Here is a 21,499-nt window from a genome sequence, read left to right on the forward strand (position 1 = left end):
AATCCTGGAGGAGCTCACTCAGTTAATCACAACCTACAGATACAAGAGCACAGTTGTTGCTTCAAGTCAAGACCCTTCTTCAGAACTGCTAAGAAAGATGGGAGATAGCTTGTTAAAAAAAGGGTTGAGGGAGGGAGTTGAGTGAGAGCTGGTGGGTGACAGGTAAATCCAGGTGAGACAGGGAAGGTAAGCAGGTAGGGGAGAGGGAGTGGAATGATATAAGAATTTGGGAAGTGAGAGATGGAAGTGACAAAAGGCTGAAGAAGATGGAATCTGATAGGAGAGTACACTGGACCATGGAGTGGAGAAAAGAAAGTTAGAAGAAGAACTGAAGAGAAGAATGTGTGGGTGATATCGTAGGAAGTCATTCCTGCCTGTGGCCATCAAACTTTACAACTCCTCCCTTGGAGGGTCAGACACCCTGTGCCAATAGGCTGGTCCTGGACTGATTTCCTGGCATAATTTACATATTACTATTTAACTATTTATGGTTTTATTACTATTTAATTATTTATGGTGCAACTGTAACAAAAACAAATTTCCCCCAGGATCAATAAAGTATGACTATGACTATGACTATGACTACGAGCAGATTGACAGCATGGAGCAAAGTAAAGAGAATGTGTGTAGGCCTGGTGGGATAAGGGAAGAAAAAGCGGGGTAGAGGAAAGTGGTTATCAGAAGTTATAGATCAGGTAGCCTCCAACCTGATAGTTCATGCTATCAGGTTGGAGGCTACCAAAAAGGAATAAGAAGTGCTGTTTCTGTCATCTGCATCTCGCCTTAGCTTGGTAGTTGAGGAGGTCGTGGATAGAAATCTTGATGTGGAAATCAAATTAAAATGGTTTGTCACCGGGAGATCCTGGCTGTTATGGTAAATGGAATGAAGGCGTTCAATGAGGCAATCCTCCTATCTGCGTTAGATCTTACTGAAGTAGAGGAGACCACACCAGTGAGCATCAGATGCAATAAATGATCCCTATAGATTCACAAATGAAGGACTGGCTCACCTGGAAGGGTTGTTTTAGGCCCTGAACAGTGGTAAGGGATGTGAAGAACGAATAGCACTCTGCAGAGTTGCAGGGATGAATACCTGGAGGGTGATCAGTGGGGAAGGACAAGCAAACTGCAGAGAGCGATCCCTGCGGAATGTGGAGAGGGGGTGGGGAAGATTTACTGGGATTGCACTGGAGATGGTGGAAGCTGTGGAAAACATCAAGATTCAAGATTATGTATCACGTACATCAAAACATACAGTGAAATGCATTATTTACATTAACAACCAACACACCTAAAATTGTGCTGTGGGCAGCCTGCAAATGTCTCTACACATTCCGGAGCCAACACAGCATGTCCACAATAATTGGCAGACAACTCAAAATACAATAAGTCAGAATACAACAAGCAACGAAACAACAACAACTAAATAAGCTTCATTCCTCCCACTCACCCACACACTTATACGGCTCTCTAACCCCGAGAGATGTAAGTGGGGGCAGCCTCTTCTTCGGCCTCCAGCCTATAGAGACTGGGATTCAGAAGCACACGTGCATATGCCAGATATTACATGCTGGACATGGAGGCTCATAGGACAGGAGGTGAGGACAAAGGGAACTCTATCTCTATTATATTTAAGTTCAAAAGTTCAAAGTACATTTATTATCAAAATATGTATACATTATACAACCTTGAGATTTGTCTCCTAACAGGCAGCCATGAAACAAAGAAAACCAAAAGAACCCAAATTTTAAAGACCATCAAACACCCAATGTACAAAGGGAAAAGAAACACATCATGCCTAGAAAAAAGAACCCATAAAAAAAGACCATCGAACACCCAATGTGCAGAGAAAAAAAAACATATCATGCAAACAGTAACAACAAATAATGTTCTTTCTTTCTTTTTAAATCTTTTTATTAATTTTCAAAATTATAAACACAATAACAAAGTTGATACCAAGAGATTGGAATAATCTTAATAAAATAAGCATATACAAAAAGGATTTTAAGTAACCTAGGTATAATAGACTTCCAAACTCATAATGAAATTAGTCATAAAGGGAAAAAAAAGAAATAAAAAGAAAAAAAATATATAAAAACAAAGAAAAACCCGCAAAAGAAAAAGAAAAAAAAACCCAAAAAGAAACAGAACAAAACAGGGCTAGACCAATATCTTGAATCAGACACGTTCAGTAATGTCGTCAACTCCACTCCTCTATTCATATAATTTAAGTTAAAAAAAAGATTCGGAAAGGTCAAATTACATCATATGAAAATATTGCATAAAAGGTTTCCAAGTTTCTTCAAATTTAACCGAAGGATCAAAAATATCACTTCTAATTTTTTTCTAAATTTAAACTTAATATAGTTTGAGAAAACCATTGGAATATAGTAAGAGGATTGGTTTCCTTCCAGTTCAACAAAATAGATCTTCTAGCCATTAAAGTAACAAATGCTATCATCCGACAGGCTGAAGAAGACAAAGATCTATGTTCTACCATTGGTAATCCAAAAATTGCCGTAATAGGATGGGGTTTTAAATCAAAACATAGAACTGTTGAAATAATATCAAAAATATCTTTTCAATATTTTTCCAAAAGAGGACAGGACCAAAACATATGAGTTAAAGAAGCCACCTCAGAGTGACATCTGTCACAAGTAGGGTTTATATGGGAATAAAAAGGGGCTAATTTATCTTTGGACATATGGGCTCTATGTACTATAACAAATAGTGTTCTGAACTTGTCCGCAAAGAAAATCCCATAGTTCAGCACAGAGCATGGAGTAGCAATCTGAGTCGGTCTGTCCCTCACCTCAGGCCCCAGTACCCTGACCTTTTCAATCAATTTCGGGGCAGATGGCATGAGGACAGAAGTGTAGAAAATAGAAGAGATGTGAGTAAGGGCAGCAAAGGCAGTGCAGGAAAACACACTGTTTTCTGAGAACCAAGGACATCCCAGATGTACTAGTATGGAAAACCTCATCATGGTAATAGATGCAGCAGAGGCAAAGGAACTGAGCGAAGGGAAGAGCATTCTCACATGACAGGATGAGAAGGGTTGTAATTAAGGTAACTGTGGGAGTCAATGGGTTTGTAGAAGTGGATAATCTGTCTCCTAAAGTGGAAGAGAGAGAGGTATCAGAGCGTGGACCACGTGAGGACAGGGTGTACATGGGTAGCAGAGCTGATTAAATTGACAAGCTCCACGTGAGTGAGGAAATGGCACCAATGCAGTTGACAATGTAGCGGAGAAAGAGTTAGAGAGCATTGCTAGTGGACGTTTGAAACACAAATGCTTCGCGCAGCCAATGAAAAGGCAAGCATAACTGTGAAATAAGTGAATGTCCATGGCTGCACCTTTACTCTGGGGAATGTAGGAGAAACTGAAAGAGAAGTTGTTGATGGTCAGTACCAGTTCTGCATGATGGTGGAGAGGAACTGTTTTCCAGAGAGAAGTGGAGAGCTCTTGAGGCTTTCCTGACTAGGGATACAAGTGTACAAGAACTACACGTCCATGGTGAAAATGAGGTGGTTGGGGCATGGAACTGAAAATAGTGAAAATGGTGGACAGCATTTTGCGTGTCACGGATGTACAATAAGTCAAAAGGAACTGAACAAAGGAAATAAAGATGGAGTGGAGATGCAGGGAAATGAGTTCAGTAGGTTGGGAGCAGGTGGAAACAATTGGCCCTCAGGGGCAGTTACGTTTGTGGATCTCGGGCAGGAGGTAGAAATGGGTAGTACAGGCTTGGGGAACAACGAGGTTAGAAGCTGTGGAGGAAAGATCTCCAGAGGTGAAGAAGTCAGTGATGGAGCAGGAGACAGTGGTCTATTTCTTCTCAATAAGGTCTTGTTTCAGGGTTAATTAAGAGGAGGTATCCTAGAGCTGCCATCAGGCCTCTATAAGGTAGAGGTCAGATTGCCATCTACATCAGAAACATTCTAGTCTTTGATTGTGAGTTTGGGCCTGTTCCTGTGTTGTACCATTTCTATATTCTATAAAAGAAATCTAAGCTTTGAGGACATTTTGGAAAAGTTATGATTATCCACTTTAGACAGGTCTTAATGGTATAGATAGAGAAAAATTATTACCACTGATCAGCAAATCCATATTGAGAGATCACAAATTCAAGCTCTTTCGCATAAGGTTGAAAAGAGAAGAATTTTCTTTTTCAGCTCAGGGTTAATCAAGATGTAGAATATTATCAAAAGCAATATACAGTTCCATGAATAATTGAATAGAAAGTTGGGCAACGTTAAGACAATAGGTGGATCTGAGAAAGGATCTCTTTGGGGAAGTATGATCATGAGGAAATTCTTCTGTTCCCCCTTTCTGCCTTGACTATCTACATTACAACATTACAAAAAATTCCATTAGTTGTGAAGCAGAATCAGAATCAGGTTTTTTTTATTACTGCCATATGTTGTGAAGTTTTATAAGGCTTTATAATGTATTGGTCAGACAGCACTTGGAGTATTCTGAGCAGTTTTGTGCCCTTTATTTAAAAAAGGATGTGCTAGCGTTGGAGAAGGTCCAGAGGTGGTTCATGAGAATGATCCCAGGAATGAAAGGGTTAACATATTATGAGCATTTGATGGCTCTAGGCCTGTACACACTGGAATTTAGAAGAATCGTGGATGGGGGGGGTGGAATCTCATTAAAACCTATCAAATTTTGGAAGGCCTAGATAGAGTGGATGTGGAGAAGATATTTTCTATAGTGGGGTGTATAGGACTGGAGATTACAGCCTCAAAATCCAAGGACATCCCTTTAGAACAGAGATGAGGAGGAATTTCTTTAGCCAGAGTCATGGGTATATTTAAAGTAGAGGCTGACTGGTTCTTGATTAGTAAGGGCATCAAAGGTTATGGGGAGAAGACAGTAAGTAGAATGGTATTAAGAGGGATAGTAAATCAGCGATGATGGAATGGCGGAGCAGACTCGATAGGCCAAATGGTCTAATTCTGTTCATATATCTTATGGTCTAAGTTTGTTGTTTGTGGCAGCAGTACACCACAAGACAAAAAAAATTACAATAAGCTCTTGTATCCGCTTCCTGATTGTAGAAACATGGAGGGCTTGTCCCAGATGGTGAAGGGCTTCAACAATGGATGCCGCCTTCTTGAGGGACCTCCTTTTGAAGATGTCCTTGATGGTGCAGAGAGTTTTGCCCATGATGGAAATAGCTAAGTCTATGACCCTCTGCAGCCTCTTGTGATCCTCTAATTTGGACACTCCATACCAAACAGTCAGAATGCTCTCTATAGCACTTCCGTTAAAGTTTGTTAGAAACTTTGGTAACACAGCAAATCTCCTCAAAATCCTAATGAAGTAGAACTGCTGGCATGCTTCCTTCATGATTACATCAATGTGTTCACCCAAGATAGATCCTCTGAGGATCTTCAAGCTTTCAGGGATTGAGATCTGGAAAGGCACTATAGTAATACAAGTATTTCTTTGTTTTGATTTCAATGCACCAACACCATACAAAAGTCATAATATTGTTCTCAGATTATCAATCAATTCTGGATTGATTAATAGATATCAATAAATTAGCTCTACCTCTTCTGAGCACAATTCACCTTCACATTTACCTGGTGTCAGTTACACACCCAATGGCAATATAACTTGTGCAGTGCACATTTCCTCCACTACCGGTATAAGTCAGAGCTTTTCAAGGAAACCTGTGACCTTCACTGTTAACTCACAGAAGTTCCCAGAGCCCATTGTGCACAGTTTTGAGATGTCAGTTAAAGGGCCTGCACTGTTCTATCAAGGCTATGCGCACAGCATTCCCAGCTTCACTGTTAAATGACCAGCATTATGTTAAGTCATTAAATGGAGCTCCATTTACTATTTTCCCATTTTTTAACATTCACTGGTAACAAACATGAAGAAATCATTTGACATATTGATCAGCTCAATGCTGACAGTTGCTCAGGTCCACTTGCAGTGCAAGAGTCAATCAGCCCAGTCCATCAGATGTGAAGTGTCCAGACAGAATGCAATTATGTTCTCTCTCCTTTATATATTCTTTTCTTTCACCTCCATAGCAGCCTCTTCTTGCATGATACGGGGAAGTTCTTTCAATGCTGACTCACTTTCTAATGGTTAACATTTCAATGATTATCAGTTGCAAATTCAGTGAAGACCCTGACCTTTGGGTCAATCTTAGTGCATCGTTATGTGCTAAATAGCATGCACTACTTTTCACGTATTTTAGCCAACTTTGTAAATATTTTCAGTACTAAGCATTAACATCACAGGTAGCACAAGTTTACTGCACCTTAAGAGGGAGAAAAATATTTATATAGCTGCAATAACATGCAAATGAAAAAAATGAGAATTCTACTTTTCTATTGGATAAATTAGGGAAAGTGAAGGAGAAAATAAGCCAACTGGATGTGTAAATGTTAATCTGCTGGATGACAGCAGGTAACCTTTGATTATAGTGAAAATTAGCAAATACAACATGCAATTTCTTTGCAGTTCCATTCTTCAGCATTTTGGTAAATCGCTCACACAAGGTAATTCTGACTGTAATATTATGTAAAATAGACTGAACACTCAAGCAGTAATTTGTATATTGCCACACAAGAAATATTACTTGCAGAGTGCTATATCAAGTCAAGATTTTAAATCTGAAAACCAGTGGTCAAATATTATTTTTATTGCATCAAGGAAAGATAAAATATTGCTTTTTGAACATAAGCATCAATTAATTTTACACGCTTCATTTGATTTTGTTAATATAATTTCCCTTGTTTAGTTCAACACAAAAGCTGCTGAAATTATTCCAATTTAAGCAAACCAGTACCAGTATACAAGAGGTAACCTGTGACTACAATATGTCCTTTCCAAGGATTAAACAAGAAATTAGAAAGGTAACCATTTTATGTTCACTGTTTACCTGCGATCCTGTTTTTGGAACCGACGTATTCTTAGACCTTGAATGTATTGCTCAAAATACTTCTTCCGTGCTTTTATTGCTGCTACCTCCTCTTCGTTATGAGTGTATTCAGGATCCACCCAGGTGCGGCGTTTCATTTCTGATGAGCTGCCACAAAATAAAATTTGATAAAATTATGTCGTGTTACATGTCAGAAATATTGCTAAGTATTGAGTGATTACAATACTACATTCTGATCAAGATGTTAATCATAATAAACAGTTCAAAAATAAGAACTGCATATTCAACATTTGAAAGATTTACCCAACGTTTTTTCCCCTTTTCGCTTTCTTCCAACCTATTTCTCTCTCCACACATCATTCACCCCCACTTTGTACTTCTTTTCTTCCTAACTGGTTTCTATTCTTTCTTTTACTTTTCTTATTTATTGCTCAATTCTTCCTTCATTTTTTACCCATAGATTTCTTCTCCATTCCCTTCAATCCTTTCAAAATCTTCCTTTCTCTTTCTTTTACATCTACTTCTTCCACTGCCTTCCTCCTCTCAACTGTGCATATTCTTATTCACCTGTCCCTTCTCTTTCTCAGGTTCCTTACAGTTGGCAGTACTCTCTTCCCTCAATGTTGTAGGTTCAACTTATAGTCCAAAACTAAGCACAAATATCTAGGCCAGCACATGAGCATGGAATAAGATGGTTTTACATTCTCTGGAGTGAATGAACAATGAGCAAGTGGTAAAATAGAGAGAAGGAAAGAAAATAGAAAACAGAAATGGTTAAGGACACCGGAGGGAGGGGAAAAGACGCAAGACAATAAACAGAGACAAACTAAAACATTAACAAGAAGGGAAAATAAAGGGAATTTTTTGAAGGACCAGATATCTAACTTGGTGGAGAATTAAACAAGACTAAGTTACAAGCTGCTCCAAGAAGTGTGTTGGACCACAATGCACAATTAAACAACACTATTCCCAGCATGAGGCTCAGAGCAAGGAATAGAGGCACTCTCACAATTTAGTCACAAGGTTGTGTGTCCAACTTCCATTCTCAAGTTATGGATCACTGTATATTATTAAGGGCTGCTGCACCAGTTAGCTGTAAAATTTTCCAAAACATTAGTTGAGAAAGAGCAATGATGTTCACTCTATGTTCTGTCCAATATTTTGCTTTCGGCCAATACAAAATAGATTATCTCTTAATCAATCTATAAAGGGGTTATCTGGTAATGTTTTTATTGTTATTGGTAAGGACTATATCTCAGATGTAATAAATTGGTTGTGAAGTTCATTGGAAAATCTTGACTTTGATAGGCATGCTGTGTAAAATGGAGACTTAATATAAAAACTCACATGTATTTTTCAGATTTACAACGAAGTCCACTCCTTTGAATGCTTCCATCAGAAATAGATAAGGCCGTTTTGTTTTCAAAATTTTTATTTTTAATCTTACTATAAGAAATGCCTTGATGCCCAGTAGACAGCATAACAGGAGATAAATCCTTATTCCTGTTGATTTCATCAGTTTTCTTCTCAGCCAATAGTCCAGTTTCTTTGGTTACAGCAGGAGTTATGCCTAAAGGTGAATCACAAGAGTTAACTTACTCAAGCAAAAAAAAAAAATTGGATTCCAGCAGTTCTTCCTATAGGTTTTATTTGTAACTGTGATGAAAGAAAGAGCAGCCAGTGCCTGAAGTTTCCATCAGATCCTGTGTAGATATTAAACAGATTACTACAAATATTTGGAAGGAAGAAAGAAGGATTACCCCTGAACAACAGGAATTCTGCAGATGCTGGAAATTCAAGCAACACACATCAAAGTTGCTGGTGAACGCAGCAGGCCAAGCAGCATCTGTAGGAAGAGCTGCAGTCGACGTTTCAGGCCGAGACCCTTCGTCAGGACTAACTGAAGGAAGAATGAGTAAGGGATTTGAAAGTTGGAGGGGGAGGAGGAGATCCAAAATGATAGGAGAAGACAGGAGGGGGAGGGATAGAGCCAAGAGCTGGACAGGTGATAGGCAAAAGGGGATACAAGAGGATCATGGGACAGGAGGTCCGGGAAGAAAGACAAGGGGGGGGGGACCCAGAGGATGAGGGAGGTGTCTTCCTTTTTTAAAGAAAGGGGCTTCCCTTCCTCCACTATCAACTCTGCTCTTAAACGCATCTCCCCCATTTCACGTACATCTGCTCTCACTCCATCCTCCCGCCACCCCACTAGGAATAGGGTTCCCCTGGTCCTCACCTACCACCCCACCAGCCTTTGGGTCCAACATATTATCCTCCGTAACCTCTGTCACCTCCAACGGGATCCCACCACTAAGCACATCTTTCCCTCCCCCCCTCTCTCTGCATTCCGCAGGGATCGCTCCCTACACAACTCCCTTCTCCATTCGTCCCCCCCATCCCTCCCCACTGATCTCCCTCCTGGCACTTATCCATGTAAGCGGAATAAGTGCTACACATGCCCTTACACTTCCTCCCTTACCACCATTCAGGGCCCCAAACAGTCCTTCCAGGTGAGGCAACACTTCACCTGTGAGTCGACTGGGGTGATATACTGCGTCCGGTGCTCCCGATGTGGCCTTTTATATATTGGCGAGACCCGACGCAGACTGGGAGACCGCCTTACTGAACATCTACGCTCTGTCCGCCAGAGAAAGCAGGATCTCCCAGTGGCCACACATTTTAATTCCACATCCCATTCCCATTCTGACATGTCTATCCACGGCCTCCTCTACTGTAAAGGTGAAGCCACACTCAGGTTGGAGGAACAACACCTTATATTCCGTCTGGGTAGCCTCCAACCTGATGGCATGAACATCGACTTCTCTAACTTCCGCTAAGGCCCCACCTCCCCCTCGTACCCCATCTGTTACTTATTTTTATGCACACATTCTTTCTCTCACTCTCCTTTTTCTCCCTCTGTCCCTCTGAATATACCCCTTGCCCATCCTCTGGGTCCCCCTCTCCTTGTCTTTCTTCCCGGACCTCCTGTCCCATGATCCTCTCGTATCCCCTTTTGCCTATCACCTGTCCAGCTCTTGGCTCTATCCCTCCCCCTCCTGTCTTCTCCTATCATTTTGGATCTCCTCCTCCCCCTCCAACTTTCAAATCCCTTACTCACTCTTCCTTCAGTTAGTCCTGACGAAGGGTCTCGGCCTGAAACGTCGATTGCACCTCTTCCTACAGAAGCTGCTTGGCCTGCTGCGTTCACCAGCAACTTTGATGTGTGTTGCTAGGATTACCCCTGAAGTGGGTTTCTCTTTCTGTGCTTAAATCTTGCTTAGGTCTGAGACAATGTCCCAGATTTTTTAAATGCAGAGTATCACAAAATAAGACAATCCATTAAAATGAATCCACTTTCACCAACTTGGAATAGGGATGGCCAAAATATGATTCCTACCAAACTGTAATAGCTCCAGTATTAGTACCCAGGGCAAACATATTAAATAGGTATTAAGTACTTTGCATTTCCCACTTGGAAACTGAACACTGAGTTTTAAAGCACCCTTTGAAATCCAGATTGTAATTAATCAAAACAATTTCTTCAGGCTCTTGGCAGGGAAGCTAGTGGTCCTTTAATTAAATTTTAAAAGTAAACTTTATTCATAATAAAAAATAGATACAAAGGAAGAAACAGTGAAAAGACTTTTAAATTCATGATTGTAACATTCAGTAGTGTAAACTTCTTTTACAAACAAAAACAACCAGCACTATTGCCACTCATGTGACCCCCTGGGGTAATACACCCTTTTCATTGTTCAAGAAGATTCCCCACCCAACTCAGTCTCCCCATGTGCAGAAGCAGAAGAAACCTGGACTATGGTTCTTCCCCACAGTGCCTTGTTGTGGTAGACCATATATATATATGTTGTCACTGGGTTAACTGTCTGGACAGGCCCCTCTGCTGACTACCCCTGTGGCTCCTCCCACAGATCCCTGAATAAAGGCGTTTTCGCCCTGCTCCTCCCCCTCAGACCAGAGGCAGACACTCAGCATGGAGGTCACGTCTTACTGCGAATAAAAGCCTTTCAGTATTTACCCTACTTCAGTCTTTTGGAATTATTGAAGGAGCTTCACTTGTCATTGACTACACCAAATGTCAGTGCATCCCTCAGCACGTACTCCTGCAGCCTTGGGAAACACACATAAAATGCTGGAGGAATTCAGTAAGTCAGGTGGCATCTAAGGAGGCAAATAAATAGTCACTGTTTCCAGCCGAGACCTGAAACATTGAGTGTTTATTCCCTTCTAAAGATGCTGCCTGACTTACTGAGTTCCTCCAACATTTTGTGTGTATTGCTCAAGATTTCCAGCATCTGCAGAATCTCTTATGTTTTTGAGTTCATTTTGTATGAACATTACTTCCTGTAGGCAAGCTGTTTTTTCTACAAATACCACTTCCTGGGTTGGTAGTTCTTATTCTGATCTGAAGCACCTGGAGGAAAGACATTTATCTCCATCCACTCTTTATTTGCCCTTGAAACAACAATATCTGTGAGTCTTAAGTTTTTTGTAGTATTAGTAAACATTCAGTAGACATAGTTAAAGAACATAATTATGTTTAAGTTTATCTTTGTACTACATGTTTACTCTTGCTTACACTACATAGATATGGAGTGTTACATATATGTGCTAAGTTAGTTAACAACTGTGGTGTAAATGATCAACGATATTAGTATATACAGGCACACAAGGATTCTCTGTTGACTTGAATACGTATTTCACTTAACTCTGTAGTTTCACAAAAGTCTTTTCATTAAAAACCTGAAAGAGAGCCTCTGCCTCAGGTTATTTTTGAGAAGTTGTTTCACTCGTTACACAGCTCTTTCTACGTGCACAGTGTGGGCAATAAAGCTCATCTGCAGCAATCACATATAGTCATCTCACTGTGCTGGAAGACCATCAAGTTTCAGGCAGACCAGAAAGCATCTTTCACCAAGTTGACTACCTTACAGAAGCACCTAATGTCTGTCTTAATGTATGTCCCTGGGAACAACCCATACATCAAAGAGCCTTCTGTTAGTAAGATGCTGGGGATGAACCAGGTCACAAAGCTTTGCACCCTTCTCCACAACTTCTTATTAAGTTCATAGTTTATTGACAAAGAGGTGGGTGACTGTCTCTTCCCCGCAGCCATGGTCTCCAGGACTTTAGGGGTGAAGCATTGTCTCTAGAGAAAAATGCTGACTGGGAGAGCCTCTCTTATCGCCAGTCAAGCAAGGTCTTGTTGCTTGTTGGTCAGATTAGGCAACGAGACAGATTGCTCAAAACATTTGCTCAAAGAACAAGCTAACAGAGTCCTTGGCATCTCTGTCTTGCAGTGTCACCAGAATGTTCCACAATGACCAAGGCCTGATGAACTTGTGGTCAAAAGTGTTTACTTGGAAGAACTTTTCCACAAAGAACAGGTAGTGGGATGTTACACGGTAAAGGGACCAACCTATCGTCCACAACAACAAGGTCAGCTGGGACTTGGGACTTGCACAATGTGAACCACTGGACTCACTCCATCTTGGAGCCCAGGTAAGCTGGAGAATGTTCAACATGCACAGTGTGGGCAATAAAGCCAATCAGCAGCAATCACTTATAGTCATTTCACTGTGCTGGAAGACCACCAAGTTTCAGGCAGACCAAGAAACATCTTTCACTAAGTTGATTACTTTACAGCAGGCCTGAGAACATATCATAACTGATAACTAAATTCTTCCTAGCTATTGACAGGGAAAACCATTTCTACAGGCCCAATTTTTGATTGACTTTCCCAATCCACACCAGCCAATTCTTGTAACATGCCTCAGCTCATTCGAACCAGATTCCCGGCACCTTCAGGTAGTCAGATATGATGGTGAGGGGGACATTAGAATGGTAGAGCCAATTCTGAAGAGCATGGCCTTGTTCTTCCTGCAGCTGACTCTGACACCAAATGCCAACTCAAACTGATCACAGATGCTGAATCAATCTGCAAACTGACTGTGGTTCCAAAAAGAAGACAGTGACAACATCAACATACAAGGAAGTTTTAACTTGTATGCCTCCATTATCTGACTATATCACCCCTCTTATGCTCTTATCATTCTTGATGGATTCAGCAAAGGATTTCATGCAACACACAAACAAGACAGAGGAAAGTGGATGACCCTAACTGACTCCAAATGATGGGGAATCTATGTCACCCGCCCATTGATTTGGACTGCACTACGGATATCTGTGTAGAGCAGTTGGATCCAAATTCTGATTCCCTCGCCAAAGATTATTTTGGAGAGCACATCCATCTTGTACATGTATGATAGCCTGCCGAAGGCCTTTTCCTAGTCCAATCTGACCAAGGAAGCATCCACTCCTCTGAGGAGAGGGTCTCCCTGAGCAGTGCAAGACTGTTTTCCTGCTAGCAACAGTACAGACATGGTCTGCATGGATAACTCGCTCCAGATCAGTTATGACCAAGTTGGCTAAAGCTTTGTACGGGATCGTATAATCCGCAGTCAGAAGTGCAATGGGTCTCTAGTTCCTGCTGTCCTCCCACACCCCCTTCTGCTTGTTGACGAGAGTGATAAGGCCCTTCCTAATGGAATCTGACATACTGCAACCAGAAGCTAACATTCTACACTTCCAGTAGGTCCAGGCTCATCCAAACCCACAGAACTGAGTTTACAACTTTCCTTGTAAGCTGTCACTTCCCTGAGTTTTATTTGTGCCAAGGGAACAGTTCAGAAACAGTTATCAGGATCTTGAACCATTGGGGATCATTCAGCTTCCCTCATCCTAAGACTAAACTATTCCCACAACCTATGGACTCACTCACAAGGATTCTTCATCTCATGTTTTCAATATTTATTGCTTATTTATTTATTATTATTATTTTGTTTTTTTTTCTTTTTGTATTTGCAGTTTGTTGTCTTTTGCACACAGGTTGCTTGTCTGTCTTGTGTGCAGTTTTTCATTGATCCTATTGTGTTTCTTTGTACTTAAAGGAATCTCAGGGTTGCATACTTTATACTTTATTGTCGCCAAACAATTGATACTAGAACGTACAATCCTCACAGCGATATTTGATTCTGCGTTTCCCACTCCCTGGATTACAAATATTAAATATTAAAAATAGTTAAAATTAGTAAATATTAAAAATTTAAATTATAAATCATAAACAGAAAATAGAAAAATGGAAAGTAAGGTAGTGTAAAAAAACCGAGAGGCAGGTCTGGATATTTGGAGGGTACGGCCCAGATCCGGGTCAGGATCCATTCAGCAGTCTTATCACAGTTGGAAAGAAGCTGCTCCCAAATCTGGCCGTACGAGTCTTCAAGTTCCTGAGCCTTCTCCCGGAGGGAAGAGGGACGAAAAGTGTGTTGGCTGGGTGGATTGTGTCCTTGATTATCCTGGCAGCACTGCTCCAACAGCGTGTGGTGTAAAGTGGGTCCACGGACGGAAGATTGGTTTGTGTGATGCGCTGCACCGTGTTCACGATCTTCTGCAGCTTCTTTCGGTCTTGGACAGGACAACTTCCATACCAGGTTGTGATGCACCCTAGAAGAATGCTTTCTACGGTGCATCGATAAAAATTAGTGAGGGTTTTAGGAGACAGGTCAAATTTCTTTAGTTTTCTCAGGAAGTAAAGGCGCTGGTGGGCCTTCTTGGCAGTGAACTCTGCTTGGTTGGACCAAGTCAGGTCATTTGTGATATTGACCCCGAGGAACTTAAAGCTTTTGACCTGTTCCACTTGCGCACCACCAATGTAAATGGGGTCGTGCGGTCCGCTACTCCTTCTGAAGTCAAAAATCAATTCCTTCGTCTTGCTGATATTGAGGGATAGGTTATTGTCTTTGCACCATGCCACCAGGTTCTTAATTTTCTCTCTGTACTCAAACTCATCATTACCCGAGATACGGCCTACAATTGTTGTGTCATCAGCAAACTTATTTATTGAGTTTGATGGGAACTTGGCTACACAATCATGGGTGTACAGTGAGTACAGCAGGGGGCTGAGTACACAGCCTTGTGGGGCACCGGTGCTCAGAGTGATTGTAGAGGAGAGCTTGTTCCCTATTTTTACAGCCTGGGTCCTGTCTGTGAGGAAGTTGAAGATCCAGCTGCAGATCTGAGTGCTAAGGCCCAGGTTCCAGAGCTTAGGAATCAGTTTATTTGGAATGATGGTATTAAAGGCAGAGCTGTAGTAAATGAAAAGGAGCCTATATGTACATATATGTACTTTGATAATAAATTTACTTCAAACTTTTATATGGAGCCAGTCAGCTCTTCCAGGGTCAGTGGCTGAACCAGACTCTCCACAAATGTTTCCATGATTTTGACTTCAGCGTAGCATGACCACAACTTACTAACTCTCACCCATACATGGGATGAAACAGGAGCAACCAAAGGAAATCTACACAGTCATGGGAAAAATATACAAACCCCTTAAAGACAGTGGCAAGAATTGAACACCTATTGCTGGTGTTATAAAGCGTTGCACTAACCACTACACTTCCGTGCTGACAATAGTCTGTAGTTGCTGTCCATTCTTATCATCACTGCTGGATTGTCCAAGTGCATAAATGAGTCACTGGCCAGGAGATGCACAGAGCTGTCATCAGCAACGGTGGGAGCTACTGGAGCATAGCTAGCAGTTCACTCAGCATTGATTATTTGAAGCATATTGTTAAGATCATTTATATCAGCTACAAGGATCTGCCCATCCAACATCTCTTTGACTTCAGTGATAGAGAAGTTATCTCCATACAGCAGAATCCCAAGACTGAGGACATGACTATCATCCCCACCACATCCATCCCTCCCAATCCTATAAAGAATCCCTGGGACCATCACTGCAACCTCATCCAATAACTGTGGAAGTGTGACAGCCTAACTCTTGTGAAAAAAAAAATCACATCTGCCCAACTTTGGTGAGGTATTGCAAGGTGTAAATATATTGTACAGTGCTCTTTCATGCTGCGCTGTAATGATTAGAGATGGCAGGTTTATCTCCATACTTATCTGAGCTCAGGGATCATAGATACAGTCCATTGACAATCAGTCTGAGCCTTTATGCCCACTGGCTTCTGGCTTGTGGCTCTTCTGCTGTTCCCAGACTCCTGGAGCATGGGCCAATGGCTTCTGTACCACTCCCGGTCACCTGGAGCTGGGTGATGGCAGGTTGTATGTCTCCTTCGACTATATTTGTCCGTAGGCTCCCCTCCTCTTTGTCATCTCTATTTTGACACTTTCCCTGCCTGCCTTGTCAGTTTCCCCTAATTACTTCATCCTTCAATGAGGAGAGTTTACATCTGCCTGTGGCATTGCTCTATTTTTCTATTACTTTTACGCTCATAAGCCCACTGTCTCTTAGATATTCCCTTCTGAGACTTCTTTCTTTTCATCACATGCCGTTCCCCTTCTTGTTCCACTGCCATCCTCTCTTCTAATGGCGAGGGGCCTGAGAGCTTGTATCTGGACTTTGAGGTGGATGGCCTCTCTACAGTCCTGGTGTCAATCACAATCTCTGCAGGGGGCTCTGCACTAATAGTGGGCAAATTGGCATTTCTCTAGTGATAGTTGTTCCCAGCATCCCCTCTTATTGCCTGAGCATAGACACAGGCACGTTTTGAGCAGGCCTTGTAGAGATGGCTTTCCTCTCCACAAAGGTTGCAACTTTTGTTTTCTCTGCAGTTCTTTGTCTAGGGGCCATCTTGTTTGCAGATCTCGCAGATGATTGTAACACATTGGGCCATCACATGTCCAGGTTTATTGCAGTTACTACACAGTCTGGGTTGTCTTGCATATATCAGGTAACCATGGTGGATGGTGCAGATCCAAACAGGTCTTTGATATCAACACAGTTTTCTGTTCCCTCAACCTATCAAGCCTGTAAGGTGAGGTCATCCACAACAGGCGGCTACACCTTCAGCTCATCATCCTCCCCTCCCTGAAGGATTTTCTGATAACATTACACATGTTTATTCCCTTTCTGCTGTGTGGCAAGTGGCCAAGTAGTAAAGGCGTTGGACTAGCGATCTGAAAGTCGTGAGTTCGAACCCCAGCCGAGGCAGCGTGTTGTGTCCTTGAGCAAGGCACTTAACCACACACTGCTCCAGTCCACCCAGCTGAAAATGGGTACCATCAAAATGCTGGAGGTTAACCTCACGACAGACTGGCGTCCTATCCAGGGGGGAGTCTCATACTCACAGTCGCTTCATGCCACAGATACCGGCGTAAGCACCGACCTGATGAATCTGAGGTTCAGGACAGACTTTAACTTTAATTCTCCTTCTCCTGAAAGTCCTATGGCATTTTCCGCCACCCCACCGAGGTACCTGAAGTTAACATCAATGTACCTGTTACTTGATAAAACCTGATGGGAATAGGTGTCCTTCATCTTGAAAATAGAGCAATCTATCAAGACTCTCTTGGTGAGGAGACTCCTGGTGAAAGAGTTCCCATCACCGAGATCGTTCATTGCCATCCTGACAGTGTTTTGAGTCCCTTGTCCTCCACCCAAAGCGCTCGTCACTGCAACCATCCTGATGGAGCTGGTTGGTCATATAAGCTTTCAAAGTTCCGAGTAAATATATTATCAAAGTACATATTTGTCACCATATACAACCCTGAGATTCCGAGCATACTCAATAAATCCAATGAAAGACTGCACCATGGCAGACAACCAGTGTGCAAATACAAAAATTTTTAAAAAGAAATAATAAGAATAATAAACAAGCAATAAATATCAAGAACATGAGATGAAGAGTCCTTGAATGTGAGTCCATATGTTGCTGGAATGTGGTGTTCAATTTGTTTCTCAATCAGTACTGGGATCTATCCCTACATCAACAGGCTAAACTCTCATCAGGCAACCATTTGGCTGTGGAGTCATCTTCTTCAACTTTTGAGTTTGTCCATAAATCTGCTTCATAGATTAACTCTGTAATAAATGATATCAATAAACAACATAATGTACTCAAATAAAGCAAACGCTTTCAACCATGCCAAGTTCCCAACAGTAATGCTGAAGAATCAGAATCAGGTTTATTATCACCAGCATGTGTCGTGAAATTTGTTAACTGAGCAGCAGAAGTTCAATGCAATACATAATATAGCAGAGAGAAAAAGAAAATAAAAATCGTAATAATAAATAAGTAAATCAATTACAATATACATATATTGAATAGATTAAAAAAGTGTAAAAAAAACAAAAATACTGTATATCAAGAAAAGTGCCTTTATCCAAGGGTTCAAAGTCCATTTAGGAATCAGATGGCAGAGGGGAAAAAGCTGTTCCTGAATCGCTGAGTGTGTGCCTTCAGGTTTCTGTACCTCCTACCTGATGGTAACAGTGAGAAGAGGACATGCCCTGGGTGCTGGAGGTCCTTAATAATAGACACTCCCTTTCTGAGACACCGCTCCTTGAAGACGTCCTGGGTACTTTGTAGGCTAGTACCCCAGATGGAGCTGACTAGATTTACAACCCTCTGCAGCTTCTTTCGGTCCTGTGTAGCAAGCACACCCCCCCCCCCCCCCCACCAGACAGTGATCTTCATACTCCTAATGAAGTATAGTCACTGTTTTGTCTTCTTTATAACTACATCAATATGTTGGGCTCAGGTTGGATCCTCAGAGATCTTGACACCTAAGAACTTGAAACTGCTCACTCTCTCCACTTCTGATCCCTCTATGAGGATTGCTATGTGTTCCTTCGTCTTACCCTTCCTGAAGTCCACAATCAGCTCTTTCGTCTTACTGACACTGAGTACCAGATTGTTGCTGCGGCACCACTCCACTGGTTGGTATATCTCACTCCTATACGCCCTCTCGTCACTACCTGAGATTCTACCAACAATGGTTGTATCGTCAGCAAATTTATAGTTGGTACTTGAGCTCTACCTAGCCACACAGTCAGGGGTATATAGAGAGTTGAGCAGTGGGCTAAGCACACACCCCTGAGGTGCGCCAGTGTTGATCATCAGAGAGGAGGATACATTATCACCAATTCACACAGATTGTGGTCTTCCAGTTAGGAAGTCAAGGATCCAGTTGCAGAGGGAGGTAAAGAGGCCCAGGTTCTGCAACTTCTCAATCAGGATTGTGGGAATGATGATATTAAATGCTCAACTATAGTCAATGAACAGCATCCTAACATAGGTGTTTGTGTTGTCCAGGTGGTCCAAAGCCACGTGGAGAGCCATTGAGATTGCGTCTACCATTGACCTATTGTGGCGATAGGCAAACTGCAATGGGTTCAGGTCCTTGCTGGCGCAGGAGTTCAGTCTAGTCATGACCAACCTCTCAAAGCATTTTATCACTGTTGAGGTGAGTGCTACAGGGTGATTGTCATTAAAGGAAGTTCACATTATTCTTCTTAGGCATTGGTATAATTGTTGCCTTTTTGAAGCAAGTGGGAACAGTTCCAAACAACTGTTAGAAAACATTGACCCTGAATCAATCCACCCAGCAGTTAATAAAACAACATTTTGATTTTTGACGTCAAAGCAGCATTTGTTTACATGAAACTTCAAGTAGCCCTGATAAAACTGAACCAATGGGAATCGAGAAAACCTTTCACTGGCTAAAATCATTCTCAGTACAAAGAAAGATGACTATGGTTAACACAGCCTATTCCCCTCAGCTCCAGGACATTACAGCAGAAGTTCCTCAAAACGGTATCCCACAGCCATTCGTTTTCAGCTACTTAAGCAATTACCAATTACCTTTATTCCACCATAAGATCAGCATATGGGATGGTTTCTAATGGTTGCACAATGCTGTAATCCAGTCATAAACCATTGAAAATTGCAGCCTGTGCCTAGATACGCAGGACAAATAATTCTTACAGCACACAAATATTTGGTAATGATATTTGATAATCAGAGAGAGTTTGAACACTTGCATGTGATAGCACTACCACTATAGAGCTTGCCGCCATTAACTTCAGGAGAATGTCTCCATTGATCAGAGGATTAATTGAATAAATCATATAAACACAGAGATGGGTATTCTTTCAGGAGTACCCAGAGCCTTTCTATCTACAAACAAGTCCCACAGGAACAGTTATTAGCCCCCAACCATCAGGCTCTTGAACCAGAGGGGATAACTACATTCAGAACAGAACTGAACTGATACACCACCTATAGATTCACTTTAAAGGGCTCTATAACTCATGTTCTCAATATTTTTGCTCACTTATTTATTATTATTATATTGTTTAATTTATCTTATTTTTGTATTTGCCCAATTCATTGTCTTTTGCACATTGGTTCTTTGTCCGTCTCTCTTGTGTGTTTTTTTTTTATTGATGCTATTGTGTTTCTTTCTATTTATATGAATGCCCACAAGAAATTGAATCTCAGGATAGTACATGGTAACATATACATACTTGATAATAATTTTACTTTGAACTTTTGAACTTTGAATGATGGAACATCCTATATAAGCCTGTACAAATTCATGCCATCAGTAGCTTTCTTCATGGATTTGAAGGGAGAGTAAAGACACATTTTCTCTCGGGATCTATATGCACTTCCCTCCTTCAGGATGCTCTTAAATTTCACAATACGTCACAAACCTCAAAGCTAGGGGATCAGCTTGGGAATGCCAGCATTGCCTGAAAAGTTCTAGTCTTGCCATTCTTTGCACTGATTCTACACGGAAAGTGGATAGGGAGTTAAACAAAGCAAGTTCAAAAGTTTAAACTATTGAGTTTATTTCGCATTTTCCCAATTGCACTTGCCTACTTTGAGTCAAAATCGATCTCAAAAATACATCATTTCACTTTAATAGATTTCATTATTTAAATATTTTTATTCACTTAAAATCAATATTAAATATTTTTAAAAATGTCCAATTTAATCAATAGTAACTTATGTATAACTAATTATCAATTAGCAACACAAAAGTAAAATTAAAAGATTTATAAAAGAGAAACTTCAATCTCACAGAATAAATCTCCCTTGTAAAGACAACTTAATGCTCCCATACCGCAAACAGCTACAAATTTGTAGCAACAATTTTTCAACAAGGTAAAAAGTCAGGAACAACTTCTTCTCTTACATCCAAATGTAATTAACAATTTTAAATCAAAGATGTACTAACCAAGGGTATTGTAGAACTTTAAGCCATTTGTAAATAAAATTCAGCTAAAGTCAAGACTCAGTAAATAACAAAATAGGTTTACAAGACAGAATAGTGTACAAGACTAGTAAGGCAACAAAATATATACAATTGTCCTTGGCAATGAACACCGAAGTAGATTAACTGAGCTGTAAACCTACCAGGAATACACTTTCCATCTGGTATCTTCATGGGAGATTTGCACACACCTGTGAAAGTGATCTTTATCTGATGAAATGATTCCATCTTCAATTCTACTGGATTGTCAGGAAGTACGACTAAACCAAAAAAGTCTATCACTTGATTTACTTTAAAACTGCCAAGCTGGTGTGCAGCAAAACAGATTACAACTTCCTGTTCAAAAGAAAAGTAAAAACAATTTAACTTACATAAATAGTTTTTGTCATGAAATCAAAGTAGCTTTCTACAAAAAAAATTGCACTACATGGGACTGTCTTTCTCCTTATTACGAGTACATATGTTCTCATATATTTTACTAC

The 21,499-nt window shown here is 40.9% G+C and overlaps 1 protein-coding gene across 1 annotated transcript in view; it reads right to left on the bottom strand.

Moving 5' to 3' along the window:
• The window catches only part of LOC140199082 (cilia- and flagella-associated protein 47-like), a 697,686-nt gene that overhangs the window by 606,646 nt on the left and 69,541 nt on the right, over nt 1–21,499 (bottom strand). The window contains exons 9-11 of the mRNA XM_072260570.1: nt 21,161–21,353; nt 8,259–8,481; nt 6,912–7,058 (exon numbers count right to left, since the gene is read on the bottom strand). Coding sequence (XP_072116671.1) covers nt 6,912–7,058; nt 8,259–8,481; nt 21,161–21,353 — 563 coding nt within the window. The remainder of the gene's footprint in view (nt 1–6,911; nt 7,059–8,258; nt 8,482–21,160; nt 21,354–21,499) is intronic.

This window comes from Mobula birostris, chromosome 6 (genome assembly GCF_030028105.1).
Source record: "Mobula birostris isolate sMobBir1 chromosome 6, sMobBir1.hap1, whole genome shotgun sequence".
In the NCBI taxonomy this organism is placed as follows: Eukaryota; Metazoa; Chordata; class Chondrichthyes; order Myliobatiformes; family Myliobatidae; genus Mobula; species Mobula birostris.